Here is an 18024-nt window from a genome sequence, read left to right as displayed (position 1 = left end):
GTCATCACAAATGAAGACATCTTTTTTGTTTGTTTCAGTATAAATTTCTTCAATCCAGTTTTTAAATATATCAAAACTAGAGTTTGGGGCTCTATAAATACAACTTATATAGACATTCTTTCTTTTTTCCATTATTATTTCTATTGTAACACATTCCAACACATTATCCACCACCAATGTCATTTTTCTACTACCTTAATTTTAAATTTCTTATCCACATATAAAGCCACCCCACCTCCATTCTTATTTACTCTATTCCTATATATATCATTTCATACCCTTCCATTTCAAAATCCATACCTCTCTCATCCTTCATCCAAGTTTCTGTTACTGCAATTATGTTAAAAGGATATATAAACTGGCTTAAGTATTGTTTTATGTTATGGAAATTAGCATGTAAACTTCTGCTATTAAAATGGATAATTGAAATTTTATGTAAAGAGTCCACTGTATTGTTATATTGGTCTTCTGTGTAGTACTTGCAGCTATTGGAGTTACCTTGCTGAAGTCCTCAGTTGCCATTGAGCGTTTTCGGTGTGCTGGTGCGGGGGTGAATAATCCGTTTATCTTGTCTCTTTCTTTGGCTGCTTTCAACTCTGGCATCAGTTCCCTCGTCTTCCTTCTGACGGCCTCTGTATAATCTTCATTAATATAAATCCTTGTCCCTTTAAGAAGCTTGGCTTGCTGTAATATATTGGCACAATCTTTAAACCTCAAGAACTTTACGACAACAGGCCTTGGTCTTTCTCCTCTAGCTATTCCAGTGCGGTGAGCTCTTTCAATTTCCACTTCTTGCCTTAATTTAAGTTTATCAGTTAAAACCGTCTTTACCTTTTCCTCTATCCTAGCCCAAGTTTCTCCTGGTGTCTCGGGGATCCCCTCAAACACCAAGTTGTTCCTTTTTTATTGTCCCTCCAAATGTTCCATTTTGTCTGTGATGACCAGGAGACTGTCACAGACTTTGAAAACATCAGTTTGTATTGATTTGCAGGTCTCATCCTGTTTTTTACGGTCCACTTTTAAATCATCCACCTGTTTTTGAGCATATTGAAGACTTATTTTAATTTCCTGTAATTCCTTTGTAAACACATCTAGTCTATTATTTGTTGAGTACATGATTGTTCAAACAAAACTTTTAAAGTTATCCTGTTGTTGCCGGATAAGTGTCATGAACATGTCCTTTTGTTTCTGTAGTAGTTCATTTACCTGAGTGAGCGAGACAAATTCTTCGTCCACTTCCATATCTAATTTCATGTCCGCTTTCTTCGGCGGCATTTTTGTTGCTCCTGTTAGTTTGTTTTGCCGATCCGATCTTACCAGCTCACAGACGCTCGCTTGCTCTTGCTGTGCGGGCTTGTAGCTTGCTCGTACCGGCTTGCTAGCTCCGTGGCGGCGTTCCCCGTCCCCTCGCGCTCCGTGTCACTCTCGTGCGGCCAACTTCTCTCTCCGTCGTCCGTCCTCGTGCTGCTTCCTCGTGCGTCTTCTTGTTGTTGTTCAGTTCAGAATCCAGAACTTGTTGGCAATCGTCGGGAGGCAAAACCCTCAGACGAAGTTACACGACGTCTGCGCAGCGTGAGCGTGGCAGCGTGAGCGTGGCAGCGCGAGTTAATTCATGGTGGCTCCATGAGGGCAAGCCGAGACGGGCTCAAGGTGTGCCTCATAGGTGCCCTAGTTAAAAGCTACATGGGTATGGAATGGGCCCCATCTGGGCTGCCCAGCTGGGTCCCAGTTAAAAGTTGACTACTAAAAAGTGATTGCGATGACACGGGTTTCTACCAGGGTACCATGGAACTTAAGTCAACTGACTGCTGTCGCTCCCCCGCACCTCTTTATGCAGTAGGCCAAAAGGTTTGGCTGAGCACCAAGAAGCGTTGAAGGTTGAGTCCAGGAAGCTGTCTCGCTGCTTCATTGGCCCATATGAGATCAAACGCATAATCAATCCATGCACTGTCTGCCTCAAACTGCCTTCCGCTCTACGTGTCCATCCAACATTCCATGTTTCGCAGATCAAGTTGTGCTCTTCCAGCCCGTTGTCCCCATCCTCGCCTTCGCCTCCTCTGCTGCGGATGGTGGATGGGCAACCTGCTTACACTGTGAGCCGCCTTCTGGATATTCGCCACCGGGGCCGTAGCCTTCAACATCTAGTGGACTGGGCTGGTTACAGCCTGGAGGAGCGCAGCTGGGTCCCACAACATCTCAACCTGGACAGTTCCCTCATCAGGGACTTCAACTGTCGTCAGGCGCTGGGTGGTACCCCTAGGATGGGCGGTACTGTCAGGGTCCCCGCTTCCTCCCCATGAACCCTGCCCATTTGTTTCCCGTTTGCGTGCATGTGTATGTGTGTGTTAAAAAAGAAGAAAATGAAGTGGGGGGGGGGGATCAGATTTTTAGATTGTGTAACGGGAAGGTCTATATTTGGCTTTGCATCTCATACCATACCACCAAGAGATTTAAGATTGTAAACCTAATCTGTTTCCTCACAAGTGCAGTATCAGCCATAGCTTATGTAAGGGAAATCGGTCCAATTAATTATTAAATCAATAATTGTTAATTATTAAATTGATAATCAATTGGCTCATTAATTGAAGGAGACTCAAACTTAATATTTAAATTAAGTTGATCTTGCCTGCGGAGCACCACATCTCTTTTTGATAATTTTATCAGGATAACAGATGAGAACCTCGTTGAATCAGTCATTAAAATGAAGGTTGTGCCCTTACTACAATTTTGTGAGTTCTTTGTTCAGCTTAGAGGTCACTATAAATTGATGAAACACACACACAGTAAACCAGGGGTTGAGTTTTGTGCACGTTTATTCTCTAACCTAGGTGGGATAATCTACTTAGAATTTAAAGAAGCAAAACTAACTACTATGATAGGAAATGAAACGAGAACTAAAATAATAAAAATAATCAAAGGAGAAGAAAAGAAGAAAAGAGAAACGGTCTTAACCAAGGTGATGGATTTCTTAAATCAACCCAACATGGGACCCACAATCAACCTAGTTTGCACCAATTTGTAATCTGGTGAAGGCCTGCAGTTGCACTTACAGATGGGGTTGGTCTGAGAAGCAGGACCCTGGATGGACCAAGCCCGTTTGAAGATAGAATGGAGAAGGTTCAGTTCAGGAGAGGGAGAGACAGGTCGTCCGGCTGGCCAACTGAGCGTCACGGGGTCAAACTGCTGGCTGGGAAGAGGCCCTCTTGGTTGAGGCCTCGGTGCTTGGGAAAAGCACCATCCGTTGAGCCTTTGCAGGGACTAAAAGCAGCGTGTTTCGCTGCGCCTGTCGCTACACGCGATGGCTTCTGTGCGTTGCCGTGTGCTGGAGGTTAAGCTAGCTGGGCTAGCCCTTTGTCTGGCAGCCACGCCGATGGAGACCAGGAAAGAGCCAAGAGGAGCCAAGGAGCAGTGAAGAGAGCGGGAGCCAAAGAGCAGCGAAGAAGAGAGAGAGCAGCAAGCAGGGAGCGTGCTTTTAAATTGGGAGGGCGGCGGCCTCCACACCAGGGGTCCGGTGAGACCAAAGTGGAAAGTTACCAGCTTAGAGAGGGTTTTGGTAGAGACTAATCAGATTGAATCTGGATCCCATGTTTGTTGAGATTCTAAGGTCAGAATTCAATCAATGCAACACGTACAATTGAATACCTCAAATGAAATGTTACCTAGCTTACATTGTTAAAACGTGCATACACATGAAAGTTTAGTGGAGAATCTGCCACTGCAATGGAACATTTTCATGAAATTTCATGGAGTCAACATTTCACAAATGGCAAACATAACATTTCATAATTCATTGTTCTGTTGCAAAATAAGAAAGTCAAGTTTCTAAGAAGGCTTTTACTGTTCTGATTTGTGGGTGTGTGCATGTGCGCGTGTCAGTCAGAACATGTGTGGCTGTTTGTGGGGGATGTTCTTGTCCTCCCCACCCCCCACGGTGGCATGTCCAGGCCACAGGAGTGGAATTCCTTTGGAACTGAGGTTGCAAAAAGTTACAACCGGCCGATAATCGTTACACTTACAATTTATGTCAAAATAGGTCGTACAGTCGCCATGCTGGGAATTTTTTTTAAACATTGCTTCATTTTGACATATGGAATAGTCTAAAAAAATAACCTTCAATAACATTTTATTCTCTTAGAACAAAAGAAAATATAAATGTGTACAAGACTTTGGCATACATTGGCCAGCACGTGCATGTGTACACTGCTATGTTTTGACTGTCGACTGTCTGTCATGCCTATCAAATCTACCCTTTAGTCAATCACTTGGACTTGGTCACGAGACTTATTGTACGCCTCCTCTCCTCTTCGCTTCGTCACTCTGTAACTTGTGCTCTCACTTCTGCCATGGCGCTAAAGCAGGCATGATCAGTGTACTTTTTTTTTTTTTTTTTTGCTTGTTTCAGAGCTTAATAACCCAATTACAAGTTAATTGATTGACGCTAATATGTGACGTTGACGCTCCCTCCAAAAACGAACGGTCGGCGCGCGCGGAAGTGGGGCAGGGACGGGATTAGGGTGATGTCTATAAAAACTCAGTTCGCACCGTCATTTTGAAGAGCCATTCAAAAGACTCATCACTAATTGAGATTTACTCACTTGAATATTTGAAGTTTAAGAAATAAGATTGAAGAAATAAGTACTATCTATCCATCATTGCAAATGCTTATTCCTCACAAGGGTCGCGGGGGTGCTGGAGTCTATGCCAGGCAGTAGGCAGGGTACACCCGGAACTGGTTTCCAGCCAATTGCAGGGCACACAGAGACAAACAACCATCCACATTCACAAGCACACCAAGAGACAATTCAGAGAGCCAAATCAACCTGCCATGCAAATTCCACACAGGAAAGGCCGAAGCCAGGACTCGATCTTACGCCCTCAGCACTTAGAGGTGGACGTGCTAATCAGTCACCATGCCGCCGAAATAAGTGCTATTCTACATGAAAATGATATACATATAATGGCTATTTCTGAAACACTTGGATAATGCAATAGCAGATTCAGAAGGATCAATACAAATGTATAATATAGTTAGATTGGACGGAGATAAATTTGGAGGTGGTTTTGCTTTTTTTCTGAAAAATAATAATCAAGCAAAAATTAGGAGAGCTTCCGCAGCTGTCAAGCTGAAGAAGGAGCCCTATCTGGCCTTTTTGGCCTGTGGGACTCTAGAAGCAGCTGACAGGTACCGGCTGGCCAAGCGGTAACACGATGTTGGCGGCCGCTGAGGCAAAAACTCGGGCATGGGAGGAGTTTGAGGAAGTCATGGAAAACGACTTCCGGACGGCTTCGAGGAAGTCCTGGTCCACCATCCGGCGTGTCAGGAAAGCAGTGCGCCATTAAAACTGTGTATAGCGGAGATGGGGTGCTGCTGACCATGACTCGGGACGTCATGAGTCGGTGGGGAGAATACTACGAAGACCTCCTCAATTACACCAGCATGCCTTCCTTTGAGGAAGCAGAGTCTGGGGACTCTGGGGTGGATGAGATCCGCCCAGAGTTCCTAAAGGTTCTGGATGTTGTGGGACTGTCATGGTTGCCATGCCTCTACAACATCGCATGGACGTCGGGGACAGTGCCTCTGGATTGGCAGACAGGGGTGGTGGTGCGTTGTGGACTTGGAGAAGGCGTTTGGTCATGTCCCGCGGCGGATCCTGTGAGGGGTGCTTCGGGAGTACGGGTAAGGAGCCCCCTGATACGATGATGTGGTGGTGTTGGCTTCAAGCAGTGATCTCCAACTCTCGCTGGAGCAATTCACAGCTGAGTGTGAAGCGGTCGGGATGAAAATTAACACCTCAAAAACAGAGACCATGGTCCTCAGTCGGAAAAGGGTGAAGTGCCCTCTCCGGCGTCGGGGATGAGATCCTGCCACGAGTGTAGGAGTTCAAGTATCTTGGGGTCTTGTTCATGAGTGAGGGCAGGATGGAGATCGACAGGCGGATCGGTGCAATGTCTGCAGTGATGCAGGCTCTGTATCGGTCTGTTGCGATGAAGAAGGAGCTGAGTCGAAAGGTGAAGCTCTCGATTTACCAGTCAAGCTACGTTCCTACCCTTATGGTCACAAGCTGTGGGTTATGACCGAAAGAACAAGATCCCGGATACAAGGGGCTGAAATGAGTTTCCTCTGCAGGGTGTGCGGCCTTTGCATAAAACAATTAAAGGATGAGTTTCGAGATATGTTTATTAATTGGGCAATTTTGCGAAAACGCCTAAAAAAAAGGTGCACCCAAAGTAAGTTTGAAGCTGTTCCTCAACCATTTGGAGTATTGATATAGTATATATATTTTTTTAAGAATTTTTGCCCACCAGAGGGACGTCCGCATGATTTTTTAGTAATCTTATTGTTTAGATATGAATGTGTGTGTCAGTAAAGAATGTTGTGTGTTTTCATCAATTATTATAATAAATAAATAAATAAATAAATAAATAAATAAGGGTGGCACGGTGGGTGAGTGGTTAGCACGTCCGCCTCCCAGTTCTGAGGACTCCGGTTCGAGTCCAGGCTCCGGCCTTCCTGGGTTGAGATTGCATGTTCTCCCCGTGCCCGCGTGGGTCTTCTCCGGGTACTCCGGTCTCCTCCCACATTCCAAAGACATGCATGACAGGTTAATTGTGCGCTCCGAATTGTCCCTAGGTGTGCGTGTGAGTGTGGATGGTTGTTCGTCTCTGTGTGCCCTGCGATTGGCTGGCAACCAGTCCCGGGTGTCCCCCGCCTACTGCCCAGAGCCAGCTGAGATAGGCGCCAGCACCCCCCGCGACCCTTGTGAGGAATAAGCGGTCAAGAAAATGGATGGATGGATGGAAATAAATAAATAAATAAATAAATAAATAAATAAATAAAGTCAATTAGATGACTGTTGCAAAAATGGGTCGTCCTTTTGGAGGGAAGTTGTAATTATCTCAGTAACCTCTAGGGGCACAACATTGGCTTTGCCTTAGTTAATAGCAAACGACGACAAAATCCTTTCTTTATCAGTCATTCATAATCTGAAGTCACTACACTCAATATTCAGTTTGTTGTACTAACAAAAGAATAGTCACTCAAACACAGATGACTTAAGATTATTAAAAATCATGCGGACGTCCCACTGGCGGGCAAAAATTCTTAAAAAAAATATATACCATATCAATACTCCAAATGGTTCAGGAACAGCTTCAAACTTACTTTGGGTGCACCTGTTTTTAGGCGTTTTTGCAAAATTGCCCGATTAAAAACATATCTCTAAACTCATCCTTTAAAACTCATTCACTGCCTTTGACAAGTATACTTGTCAATTGTATTTTTTAGAGCGGTGCTAAATGGGGGCGAATCTGAGCATGCTCCACTGTAAATATCAAACTTGGAAACAACTTTACTGATGCCCAACCACCGGTAGATGACATCATTGCCCCATTTTATAGGAAATAAACACAGTTTCAGAGTCCATGGGAGAAATGGCTGTATTTTGGCAAACCTACATTTTTCTGCTGTCAATTATAAAAGAACGGGACGGGACAAAAAGTAGGGAGTCTATTCTGTTATTTGGTAGATTCGGTTTATATATAATTATTGAATGTAATATCACGTGAGTATTGGAAATGTAAAAATTTTCTATAATGACTGGCAGTGAATGAGTTAATTTTTTTTATGCAAATCAGGACTGTAGCTGCCCTTGGCATCAATGATTACGCATAGTGGAGAATTTCAAACGGGTGGTTTATTGAAGACACCGTGAAAACTATAATACAAAAAACAAAACAAAAAAACAAAGGGTCTTATAAAATTTGCAACAAAAAACATACAACTACACAAACTTTAATATCTACAAAATAAACACTTTCCAAAAAAATTAAACATGAACATATACGCACCACTAATTTTCACCTAGCAATAAACACATTTACTCTAACATTAAAACACACATCACAATTCATTAACAAATAATTCAAGACAAAATATAACGCACCTCGTTCCACAAACCAAAGGTGCTAAAACGGTTGAATACTTCAGGTGAGTCCACATCCTACACAAATAAACGATGCGTGAACAGATGATCAACAACAATAGCCATAATAAAAGACTCATTGAGACTGTCAAAGCAAACTTACATGAAGAAATAATCAGGACCCGAACAACAGCAGCACACAGAGCAGCATGTTTGATGTGCCAAACAATGACAGTGCAGCAGACTATGTCACCTGAACAGGTGAAACCTTTCAGACTTAATTACCTGCTCACCCCAACACCAGGCTGATGGCGCAAACTGGCCATTTCACTCAGTGCCGCCATTTACAAGGAACCAAGAATAAATGCAGACACTGTCCCCCCGGGTTTACACCGGTTGCGGTTGCGGTGCGTTCCGGCAACGCAAGCAATTAGATTCCATTCATTCTAATGGTGCAGTTTACAACGCCTGCGGGTGCGTTGCGTGTCGACTGCGTCTCAGCTGCGGCGTGCCGCAGCCCTTCCGCAACGATAGCCTATTTTCTATTTTTGCCGGACGCCGCAGCGGTAGGCCTCCGGCAAATGGCAAGCTAGCACAAAACACATCGAGCGGAACAGGAAGACCGACGCAGTTTCAAAATAAATTTCCGGTTACCTTTCAAGATAAAACACTCGCCAGCTCCTATTTCGCAAGCATGCTAGTAAAACATGATGTGGGCGTCGACGGGCCTGGAGTTAACGTGCGAGGTGCTCATTCACGGTTTAGACACCAGCGAACATGGACGAGGAGAGGTTTATATTGGAGGTAGAAAGCCACAAAATAAAAAAGTCCACCTCTCTTTCTGCTTCTCTGTTGAGCACAGACTTTCTGTGTGTTTGTCGTTGTTTTTAATGCCACATGATCGCGCGCGGTCACGCGAGACACGGCGGGAAGTGGTCGGTGACTGAGCTGCCGGACCGCAGCTGTGCGGAGCCGGTGTGGATTGGCCAAAAAATTGACGCGTCCGGAGCACGCAGTCAAGACGCACCGCACCGCAGCCGCACACGCAACCGGTGTAAACCCGGGGTCAAGTAGATTCATGCTTTCTGAATTCCTTGCGTCACTACTTGTTACTGAATAGACACAAAACATTGGTGGTGAGTGCAGAGTTCACACTGCCACATGAAGAATAAAACACTGGCAAACGAGTCTGCTTACTAACATTACTTCTGTATTGGCGAGTAGAACAAAATAATTGAGCATTCAAGAGAACGCACAGAATAGCTTAAGGGTGATGAGAGGGAAGAGCACAGGAGGAAAAGGGGTAGCATCAAAAAATGTTCTTCTGGCTTGCTTTCAGATAAAGTCAAAGATGATGTCCTCCTGTGTAATTATTTGCTGCAGCAAACAACTTTTCCACAATGAGCTCATGGAACAAACATTTGCTTCTGTTATTTTATTTTTTGCTTTCTGCAGACACATCGAAATAGTCCAGGACTGCGTTGTTTCTAAAGTGGGAATGCTGAAACGTTTTTGGTCCACTGGGAAGCGGTGGATAATAATTAGGGGTGTTAAAAAAAAATCGATTCGGCGATATATCGCGATACTACATCGCGCGATTCTCGAATCGATTCAATAAAAAAAAAAAATCAATTTTTTTTTATTTATATTTTTTTTTTTAAGAGCTCAGAATTGTTCATTCGGTAGTCTTACCGATTCAACGTCTTATCATCATTGCCTTTTTTTTTTTTTTTGGTGTGTGAATCGATTTTTAAACTTCCATTTTTAATGGAAAAATATTCAACAAAATGTCTGACTTCGGGTTAGGATTCACACCTTGAGCATGGAAGAATGTTATATGAACGGAACATTAAGCCTTAATATTTTATTTTAATGCTGTTCAAACATGAAACAGATTACAACCTCTATAAGACTGAAATTTCAGATAAATAAATAATAAATTTTCATATAAATCTTACACTCTACAACCTTACTGATTAGTATTTTCTAAATTTGAATGAAAAAAAATCGCAACAATCGACTTATAAATTCGTATCGGGATTAATCGGTATCGAATCGAATCGGGACCTGTGAATCGTGATACGAATCGAATCGTCAGGTACTAGGCAATTCACACCCCTAATAATAATGGCCTCTTATTTTGGCACAAAGGTGCTGTTTCAAAAATTCTGTAAGAGCTCCATAGGGGGAATAGTTTGAGGCCCGTAAATGTGATCACTCAGCTGCTAACGATCCTCTTCTGTAATTTGTCTGAACTTTACACATAGGCATTATCTAAATGTCTTTGGACCATCGCTGGCTCACCACTGTGGTGACGGTCGATTACATATTCTAACCTTTCTCACTAAATATCCTGGCAGATTTAGGTTCTAGCATGACTATTTGTATTAAGGTGTAGACACTATAAATTGACAGTAAAATACAATCTGTACAGCCCCAGGACTCCAACTACAATTGTCAGTTGTTATTGTGGGAATGCTGGCATTCCCAGATATGCTATTGTGATTTTTATTCTCCACACTTTTTTGCCACGTAACAACTGACACATAATACTCCCGCTTTACACCATTCAAATTTCAACTTACTTAAAAAATGTACGCCTCCCGGGGTATATATCGCCTGATTTCACATTACTTACAGTACCTGCACAATTTAATGTTAAGTATCAACATTTCCCCATTCATTTTCAATGGGTCAAAGTGTCACTTTCCACGCCCACTCCCATACATATAACATCATCGTTACCAGGCATTTGATACTGCTCGTTGGCACAACTGGAAAAGTGCATTGTCCAGTAACCACCAGGAGGTCATCATTTCATAATTTATTTCTCAATGTACTTCATAAGCATTCCACATGCATTCAAATCTTAGCATTCAGCTCTCAGCATTCCCACACAATTTCTCCAGAAATTGCAGTTCGTCTAGTTTACTCTAATGCTTGTATTACAGTGAGAGGTATAATTGTTCAATCACTTGCTGGATATGTAAATTTGCTCACAAATTAACATTCTCCACTTTTACCATGGTTTAATGTTGATATTAATGGACACAATATCAGTTCAAAATGTAAACAAAAATGTGGGAGAAAAAAAAGACAATGTATAAAAGTAAAATAACTATTTGATTCCCTATAAGTCAATTATGGCTCCCACAGATGGTGGAAATGTGTCACATAGCTGTAAACAACTAAATATTTACCAATGCTCCTGGAAATAACTTGCCATCGGTATTAGGCAAACCTGTTGTAAAAATCAATTTCAAGGGCCAACTTTAGTTTGCCAGTGAGCATCTAAAAGGTTCAGAGAAAAGAAAGCTTTTGGGAGAAAGTGCAGGAGTCAGATTAACCCAAAGTTAAGTTATTAGACATCAACATCAACTTGATCCACAGTTTTTAAGAGGATGAACCGAAAAAAATCCTAGTATGATGCAAATAACACCATTAATTAAATAAAGGCTACAACAACAAATGTGAATCCACAGTGTATTTGTATGTACCTATACTAGCAGCACAAGCACTATAACAAGGGTGCCAACGCTTTAATATGGTCACTACCGCAACGTCTACCATGAATTGGAACAATGAATGGTATTGTGTAGATATAATAAATGTGAAGCCACATTTTTATGTAACTATATTAGCATCCTCCTCCTTAAACATGCCAACATAACAAGGCAAATATAAAGTCAATGAATAACTAACTCACCATAACACTAAATCAAGAGCCGCTCGCCACAGAGCGGGCTTTATGTGTGAGAATCAGCTGTCACCGTAAGTCCATGCACTTTTCTTTTCTTCTTGGTTATAGGCTCGCGTTGTCTCATCACTGGGCCTTTTGCCCTTGGCAAAGAAACGTTCCAAATATGTCAATTTTTACACTCATTTTGCTAATTTGTCAATTTTGCTTCAGGGCTACGTGACCGAGATAATTTGCATCTTGACATGCGTCAAGGGTCAGTCGGAACAGAGAAAAACTGGCAACTTTTCAAATTAAAATATTTTTAAGCTTCGGCTGATCAATTAACCAGTACCTTTTTTTTTTTCTTTTTTTTTTAATTCTTTCAACTGTGCGGTTCGCCGCATCCCAGTCCAAAGTGGCCCATGGCCTGGTACCGTTCTGAGACTCATGAGCAATGTTGGTATATTTGTGGTTGTTTGGTACTCCTTCCACTTATGGATGATTGATTGAACTGTGCTCTGGGATGTTCAATGCTTTTGAAATATTTTTGTTTCCCTCTCCTGCTTTAAATCTGTCCACAATTTTGTCACAGACCAGCCTAATATGTCTTTAGAACTCTTTTCTGTGCTGTGTGCTCTTAATAGAACTCTGACACATCGCACAACAGCTGTATTTATACTTAGACTTAATTACACACATTACACATGATATTTTATCATTAGGGCAACAGGTGATCAATTAAGACATCACCAGACAAGTGGCTACACTGAAGGAAAAGGGGGCTGAATACTTACACACTACTTTTCAGTTTTTAAGTTGTAAAACACGTTTGAAATAAAATATACACTTTGTTTCACTTCACGATGGCGCGCTACTTTGTGTTTAAATTTCGCATAAAATGTAAATGAAATATTTATGTTTGTGGCCGTATCGTGCAAAAATGTTGAACAACTCAAGGGGTAGGAATACTTTTGGAGGGTGCTGAATGCACAAGAGTTTCAACAGACAATACACATTAATCAGACAAATCATTTTACTCAACTTATATGAGGTGAAATATGTTCTGTGGTAAATGTTAAATTGAATCTGTGTCAAATTTGTAACTCAGCTTTTGGTCAACGCCGTTGGGTCATTTTTTTTTTGCCAGTTTGATTAAATATTGGGCTAAAATTTGATTAAATTATTAAACCATCTATTGGGCCAGAGATGCTACACCCACAACATAAAATAAAATGCCTTGGTCTCTTAAAGGGATAGTTTGGATTTTGGGACATGAATCTGTATTGCACCTTCACCTCTAGTAGTGTGCGAACAGCACTGACTTATTCTGACAGCGTTCCGTGACACGAGATCTGGTCCGGTTTTGGTTGAGATCAAAGTAGTCCGGCAAGTTGGCTCGGGAGACGGAAATAAAGCGTTTTTCTTCTAAAAACAATTTGTGTTCAAAATTCATTTTCAACACAAAACTTGCCCGAAAAAAAGTCTGACTCCATTACCGCCGGGCACTATTTTTCTGTTTGTTCGTATTACTGTGCGTTACCCTGCATACAGCTAATAGACACACTGCATACAGCTGACAGGTGCGGCTTATGCCTTCGAAAAGACAAACAACTTGTAGATTAGTGCGCGTCTATCAGCTGTATAAAGTAATCAATATTTGATCAGCACAGTTAATAGCCTTGTTTTACGGCATACAGGCAAGGTTGTCAATGACCATTGACAAAGGCCGGAACTGGATTTCAAGTTCTCCCTTAGCCACCCTTGATCTGCTGAACTTGTGCCCCATTTTCCAATGAGCTGGACTTTCAAGATCCTATCTCTCCATTCTGGTAGGCCTGTGAACAGCAACTAGACTTGATAGAACAAGAGTGCACTTTGACTAACAACTTTGATGTTGAAACCACAACATTGAGAACAATCACAATACCCATTGGGAGGAAGAAGTATTTTATCATTATTTTGGGTGGGTTGTGCGCAGGTAAGTCAGCTTTAGATGGGCAGGGATTGTAAATAATTTTTAGTTTAGTTTGGTTTTTTTTTTTGGTAAATGTTCTCTCCATTTTACACACTTGTTACTCCAATTGCTTATTTTGTGTGCGTGTGCTTTTGTGTGTACCTGAGCAGTGAGGTAGTGGGCCACTCCAATGGCCATTGAGCTGACAAGTGAGTGATGAGTCTCCTATGAGCTGGCGGTCTTCAATGCAAGAATATCGCACTGTAGAGCCAAAGGTGAACTTCTCTCCAATCATCACGCCGTGTGGAGGACTACCTGGGTGTCCGCAGTCCATCTCTGCATGACAGAGTGAACAGTCAAAAATAAAACTGTCAATGAAAGAACAAATGGATGTAGGACTTGCTATTGTATGGCTCAGTAACCCATATAAAATAACCATCCATACAGCCATTTACGTTGGTGACACTATGCTTCTAAAACGCCCGACGGATTGCGATAAAAAAAAACAAAAAACACACACTTTATAAATACTGTTCCTTTATTTGATCCCACCCGGGTGCACTGGATAAATAGCTGTTCATCAGCATTTCCACTAGCAAGATTTATTTATGTGTGAAGAACACAGGTCAGTAAGAGTGTTAGATCCCCCAGAGCCATCATTTTGACTGTTCTCAAAATTGGATTTGTTGTTACTCTGTTTTGATAGATCAACGATGTTTCTGGCCTTTTGACTTTTCTTCTCTCTGTATACATATATATATATATATATATATATATATATATATATATATATATATATATATATATATATATATATATCATTACTGCACTGACATTTTACTGTATTAAAAACAGAAAAATATTTCGGAGTAATTACTACTTTGCCTCCACACCGACCAATTTGACTTCTCTATTCATTTCAATGTACATCTTTCACATTGCTGGGACCCACGGGGTTGCACCACTGGGCTTCCATAGTTGGCACTGCTGGGCTTCCGTACAGGGCTCTACACTAACTTTTCCACTACTAGCACTGGTGCGGGTAACATTTTTAGTTGCTCGCACAGCACAGGATTTGGCCGCACCATTTTTTGTGGAGGTGCAGCATGACCTTTGGCATACGCAACTCGACGTATTTGGAAAATATTTGATTGGAACACGAGGTTTGCCTGCAACTGCAGTGGTTATCAAAACAAGTCAATAATTTCGTATGACTTAACTCATGTCAACATTATTTTGTTTAGTTAATTAAAAGTCCAGAATTTTTTTCCCTTCACCTGCTCCTCGGCTGTCCTCGCTCTAGATTTCATCAGCTAGACAACGAGTTAATGACATTCCAAATAACCAGACTTCGTTTTCCTTTTGTGCTGTTCATTTGAACAATGGCCTCTGACCATTACCCTCTTTAGGTTGTCGTAAAACTAGAAAATAAAATAACAAACAATGTAATATTAGCTAACTATACACGAGACACTTTCATGTTTGTAGCTAGTTACATTGCACATTCAGCAATCTCTAATTGTCCTAATTAACTAAAATAAATCTACAGTGTTTTTATATTGACATCGCATGTACTTACGGATAATTCTCGTCCAAAGCAACAACAAAAATAAGATCCAACAGTCTGCGTAACAAAGAACGTGTCCGCGTTGCGTGCTGCCACATTGGAGTGGTGTTGAATCACCTATTTTGCTCAACAAAAATATTAAACCTAGCAACCACAGGAAGGCACTTAAAGACTGCACAAATTCAAACTAAAAATTCTGAAGGGCAGAATAATCGTTTGATTTGGCACCGTCCGCCGGCCCTCCTTTACCACTATCATTCATGTTTTCAGAAAATGCTCCCAGTCAAATCATTTATGTGCACTGTTCATAATTGGGAACAGGATAGAGAATACATGATAAAAACACAAATGGAAAAGAAATAAAACAAGAAGAATGAAAGGGCAAGAAAAATAAAAGAATTGAAGAAAAACAAAAGAAGAAAAAAGAACAAAATACACCGAAAGAAATAAAAATAAAAGAAATAAAAATTTAAAACGACAAAAAACAAAAGCAAGAAATAGAAAAGCAAAAGAACAACAAAAGAACACATGAATGAAAAAGTAAATAAAAAACCCCAAAATAAATTAGGAAAAGGTAAAACAAACAAAAAAATAAAAAATAAACAATAAATATTGAAAAAAAAGAAGAAAAAATAGAGTAAAGGAAGGAGAAAAGAAAGAATAAAGAAATGAACAACAACTGACAAAGAAATACAAAGGAGTGGAAGAAAAACAAAAAAAATAAACAAAGAAAACAAAGACAGTAAATGTAAAAAGAACAAAAAATAAAAAGACTCAAAAGAATGAATGAATAAAAAACTAAATATGAAGAAAGAAAAACGAAAGAAAGAAAGAAAGAAAGAAAGAAAGAAAGAAAGAAAGAAAGAAAGAAAGAAAGAAAGAAAGAAGTGCCCAGTACCGATGCATTCTGGCAGAGGTTTGTCCCAGTGGCCAGCAGGTTGGCAGGTGAGAACGGAGGAGCCAAAAAGGAAATATCCTGGGTTGCAATCGTAGAACACCACACTGCCAAATGTAAAGTTGCCGTGCTCAATCTTGCTTTCACGGATGGAATTGGCAGGGATGCCAGGGTCTGTGCAGTTCACCACTGTATGGAACACCAAAAGAAAAAGCTATAGGTTGCTTTTTATTTACTCAACCTTTATTTTTCCAGGTAAAGCAATTACAAATAAATGATCATTTTGTGATGCTAACCAGGCAGCTGACAAAAGAATAAAAATAAGCAAAATGGAAGCAAGGTAAAAGTAGGCTTTTATAGGTAACATGATATGCTGTGCAAAGCCATTGATTTATAAGGCTGTGCTGTGTGATTTAACAACATGTAATAGCATCTTAACTGCATCCTTAAAGGGACAGCAATGTGAAAAATCAACTTTTTGGAGCTTTTAGCCATGTTAAAATGCTAATTCCTCACTAAAAACATCACCTAAAATTGCCCTAACGATAAGGCGTTAAATCACCCAAAGTAAAACATAAGAAATTAATCACACTCTTTGTCAGTTTAATCAAATGGTATCTTATTTTGGTGTGTTGCCTTGACTACATCTACTACTAGCAGCATTTTATTTCAACACAGCATGACATAGAAAGATAGAAATCTATAAAACCTTTGTAATTTGATCCTTTTTTTGATGCATCATTGGAATAAACACAACATGTGGCCGTGTTCACGAGCAAAATTAAAATAGAATTGACACGACCTGAAGAATTTTTTTTTCTTTTTTCTACAAACGATGACAACTGGGTCTGGGCTATATTAAGCACAGACAGTAATGGGAACAGCAGACACTTTTTCCTGAAAACAAAAAGACTGCGAGCATGAATTACCATAAATTCGCAAGCATCCATTATCAGAGAAGCTAAATCTTCAAAATGACACTGCTGACAAGGTTTTTTAGATCATTGAAAGACGATCAGGGTGAAATTAAGTTCAGAGCAACATCACATTGCACCAATAATGGAAATACACTGCAGAGCTGCCTGAGTTTGAGTAATTAAAGGTACTTATAGACATTTTTACGAAGGAAGGAATAATGACAGATGTGAGTTTAATATTTTGTTTACTATGGTATGATCTGAATAATAAAAATAAATAAATAAAAAAGACCAACAGTCTCTTCACATTCCTTTAAGGGAAAGCTGGGAAAACAATTATATTTTAAAAAAAAAAAGAAAAAAAAAAGATGGTTTTATAACCATTGGAATAGACTGAGGCTATGTCGTGACTCTGAGACTCACTTCCTCCATATCGGTAGTTTGGTCTACTTCCAGTATAGTATTATTCTGTGTGTTTGCGTCAATGTTGAAGTACAGGGTGATTCAAAAAGAATATGCCAAAATCATAATGCAATGTTTCAAAAACGAAAAACAATAAAAGACTCGAGATTGGACACAGGATGTAGAGTACCTTCAAGTTTGCATCTCATGATTTACAAGTGCTCAATGTGGCCACCACCGGCAGCACTGACAACTTTTTATTCATTTATCTTTCAACTTCAATTAACTATGTAATTTTCACGTAATTTATCTTTCAATTTACTTCAGAAGCATTCAGCTTAGCATTCAGCTATTGGCATTCGGCTTTCAGCATTCCCACGCAATTTCTCCATAAATTGCACTTAGTCTAGTTTGTTAAGTTGTTGTTAAGTTAGCAATGCCATAGTCACCAGACGGCGGCTTTTCAACTTTACGCTCATAATCCGGACGATCCTTTTTCTCTTTGACCTGGACAACTCAACGTCCATGATTTGGCAAACCAATTTGAAATGTGGACTTGTCAAACCATGGCACACTTTCCATTTTGCTTCAGTCCATCTCAGATTAGCTCGGATGCAGCAACGCGTATATGTGTTGTTGATATAATGGTTTCACTTTGTAGAATTCGTAGAGTTTTAACTTAGGCCTA

The 18024-nt window shown here is 40.6% G+C and overlaps 1 protein-coding gene across 5 annotated transcripts in view; it reads right to left on the bottom strand.

The window, feature by feature from the left end:
• Positions 1-18024, bottom strand: part of LOC144021954 (CUB and sushi domain-containing protein 3-like) — a 1200535-nt gene that overhangs the window by 212921 nt on the left and 969590 nt on the right. For all 5 annotated transcript variants that reach the window (XM_077526258.1, XM_077526261.1, XM_077526260.1 and 2 more), the window contains 2 exons: positions 16021-16206; positions 13718-13891 (listed from right to left, as the gene is read on the bottom strand). In XM_077526258.1, coding sequence (XP_077382384.1) covers positions 13718-13891; positions 16021-16206 — 360 coding nt within the window. The remainder of the gene's footprint in view (positions 1-13717; positions 13892-16020; positions 16207-18024) is intronic.

The sequence above is a fragment of the Festucalex cinctus genome, chromosome 7 (assembly GCF_051991245.1).
Source record: "Festucalex cinctus isolate MCC-2025b chromosome 7, RoL_Fcin_1.0, whole genome shotgun sequence".
In the NCBI taxonomy this organism is placed as follows: domain Eukaryota; kingdom Metazoa; phylum Chordata; class Actinopteri; order Syngnathiformes; family Syngnathidae; genus Festucalex; species Festucalex cinctus.
This window is presented reverse-complemented; position numbering and strand designations above follow the sequence as displayed.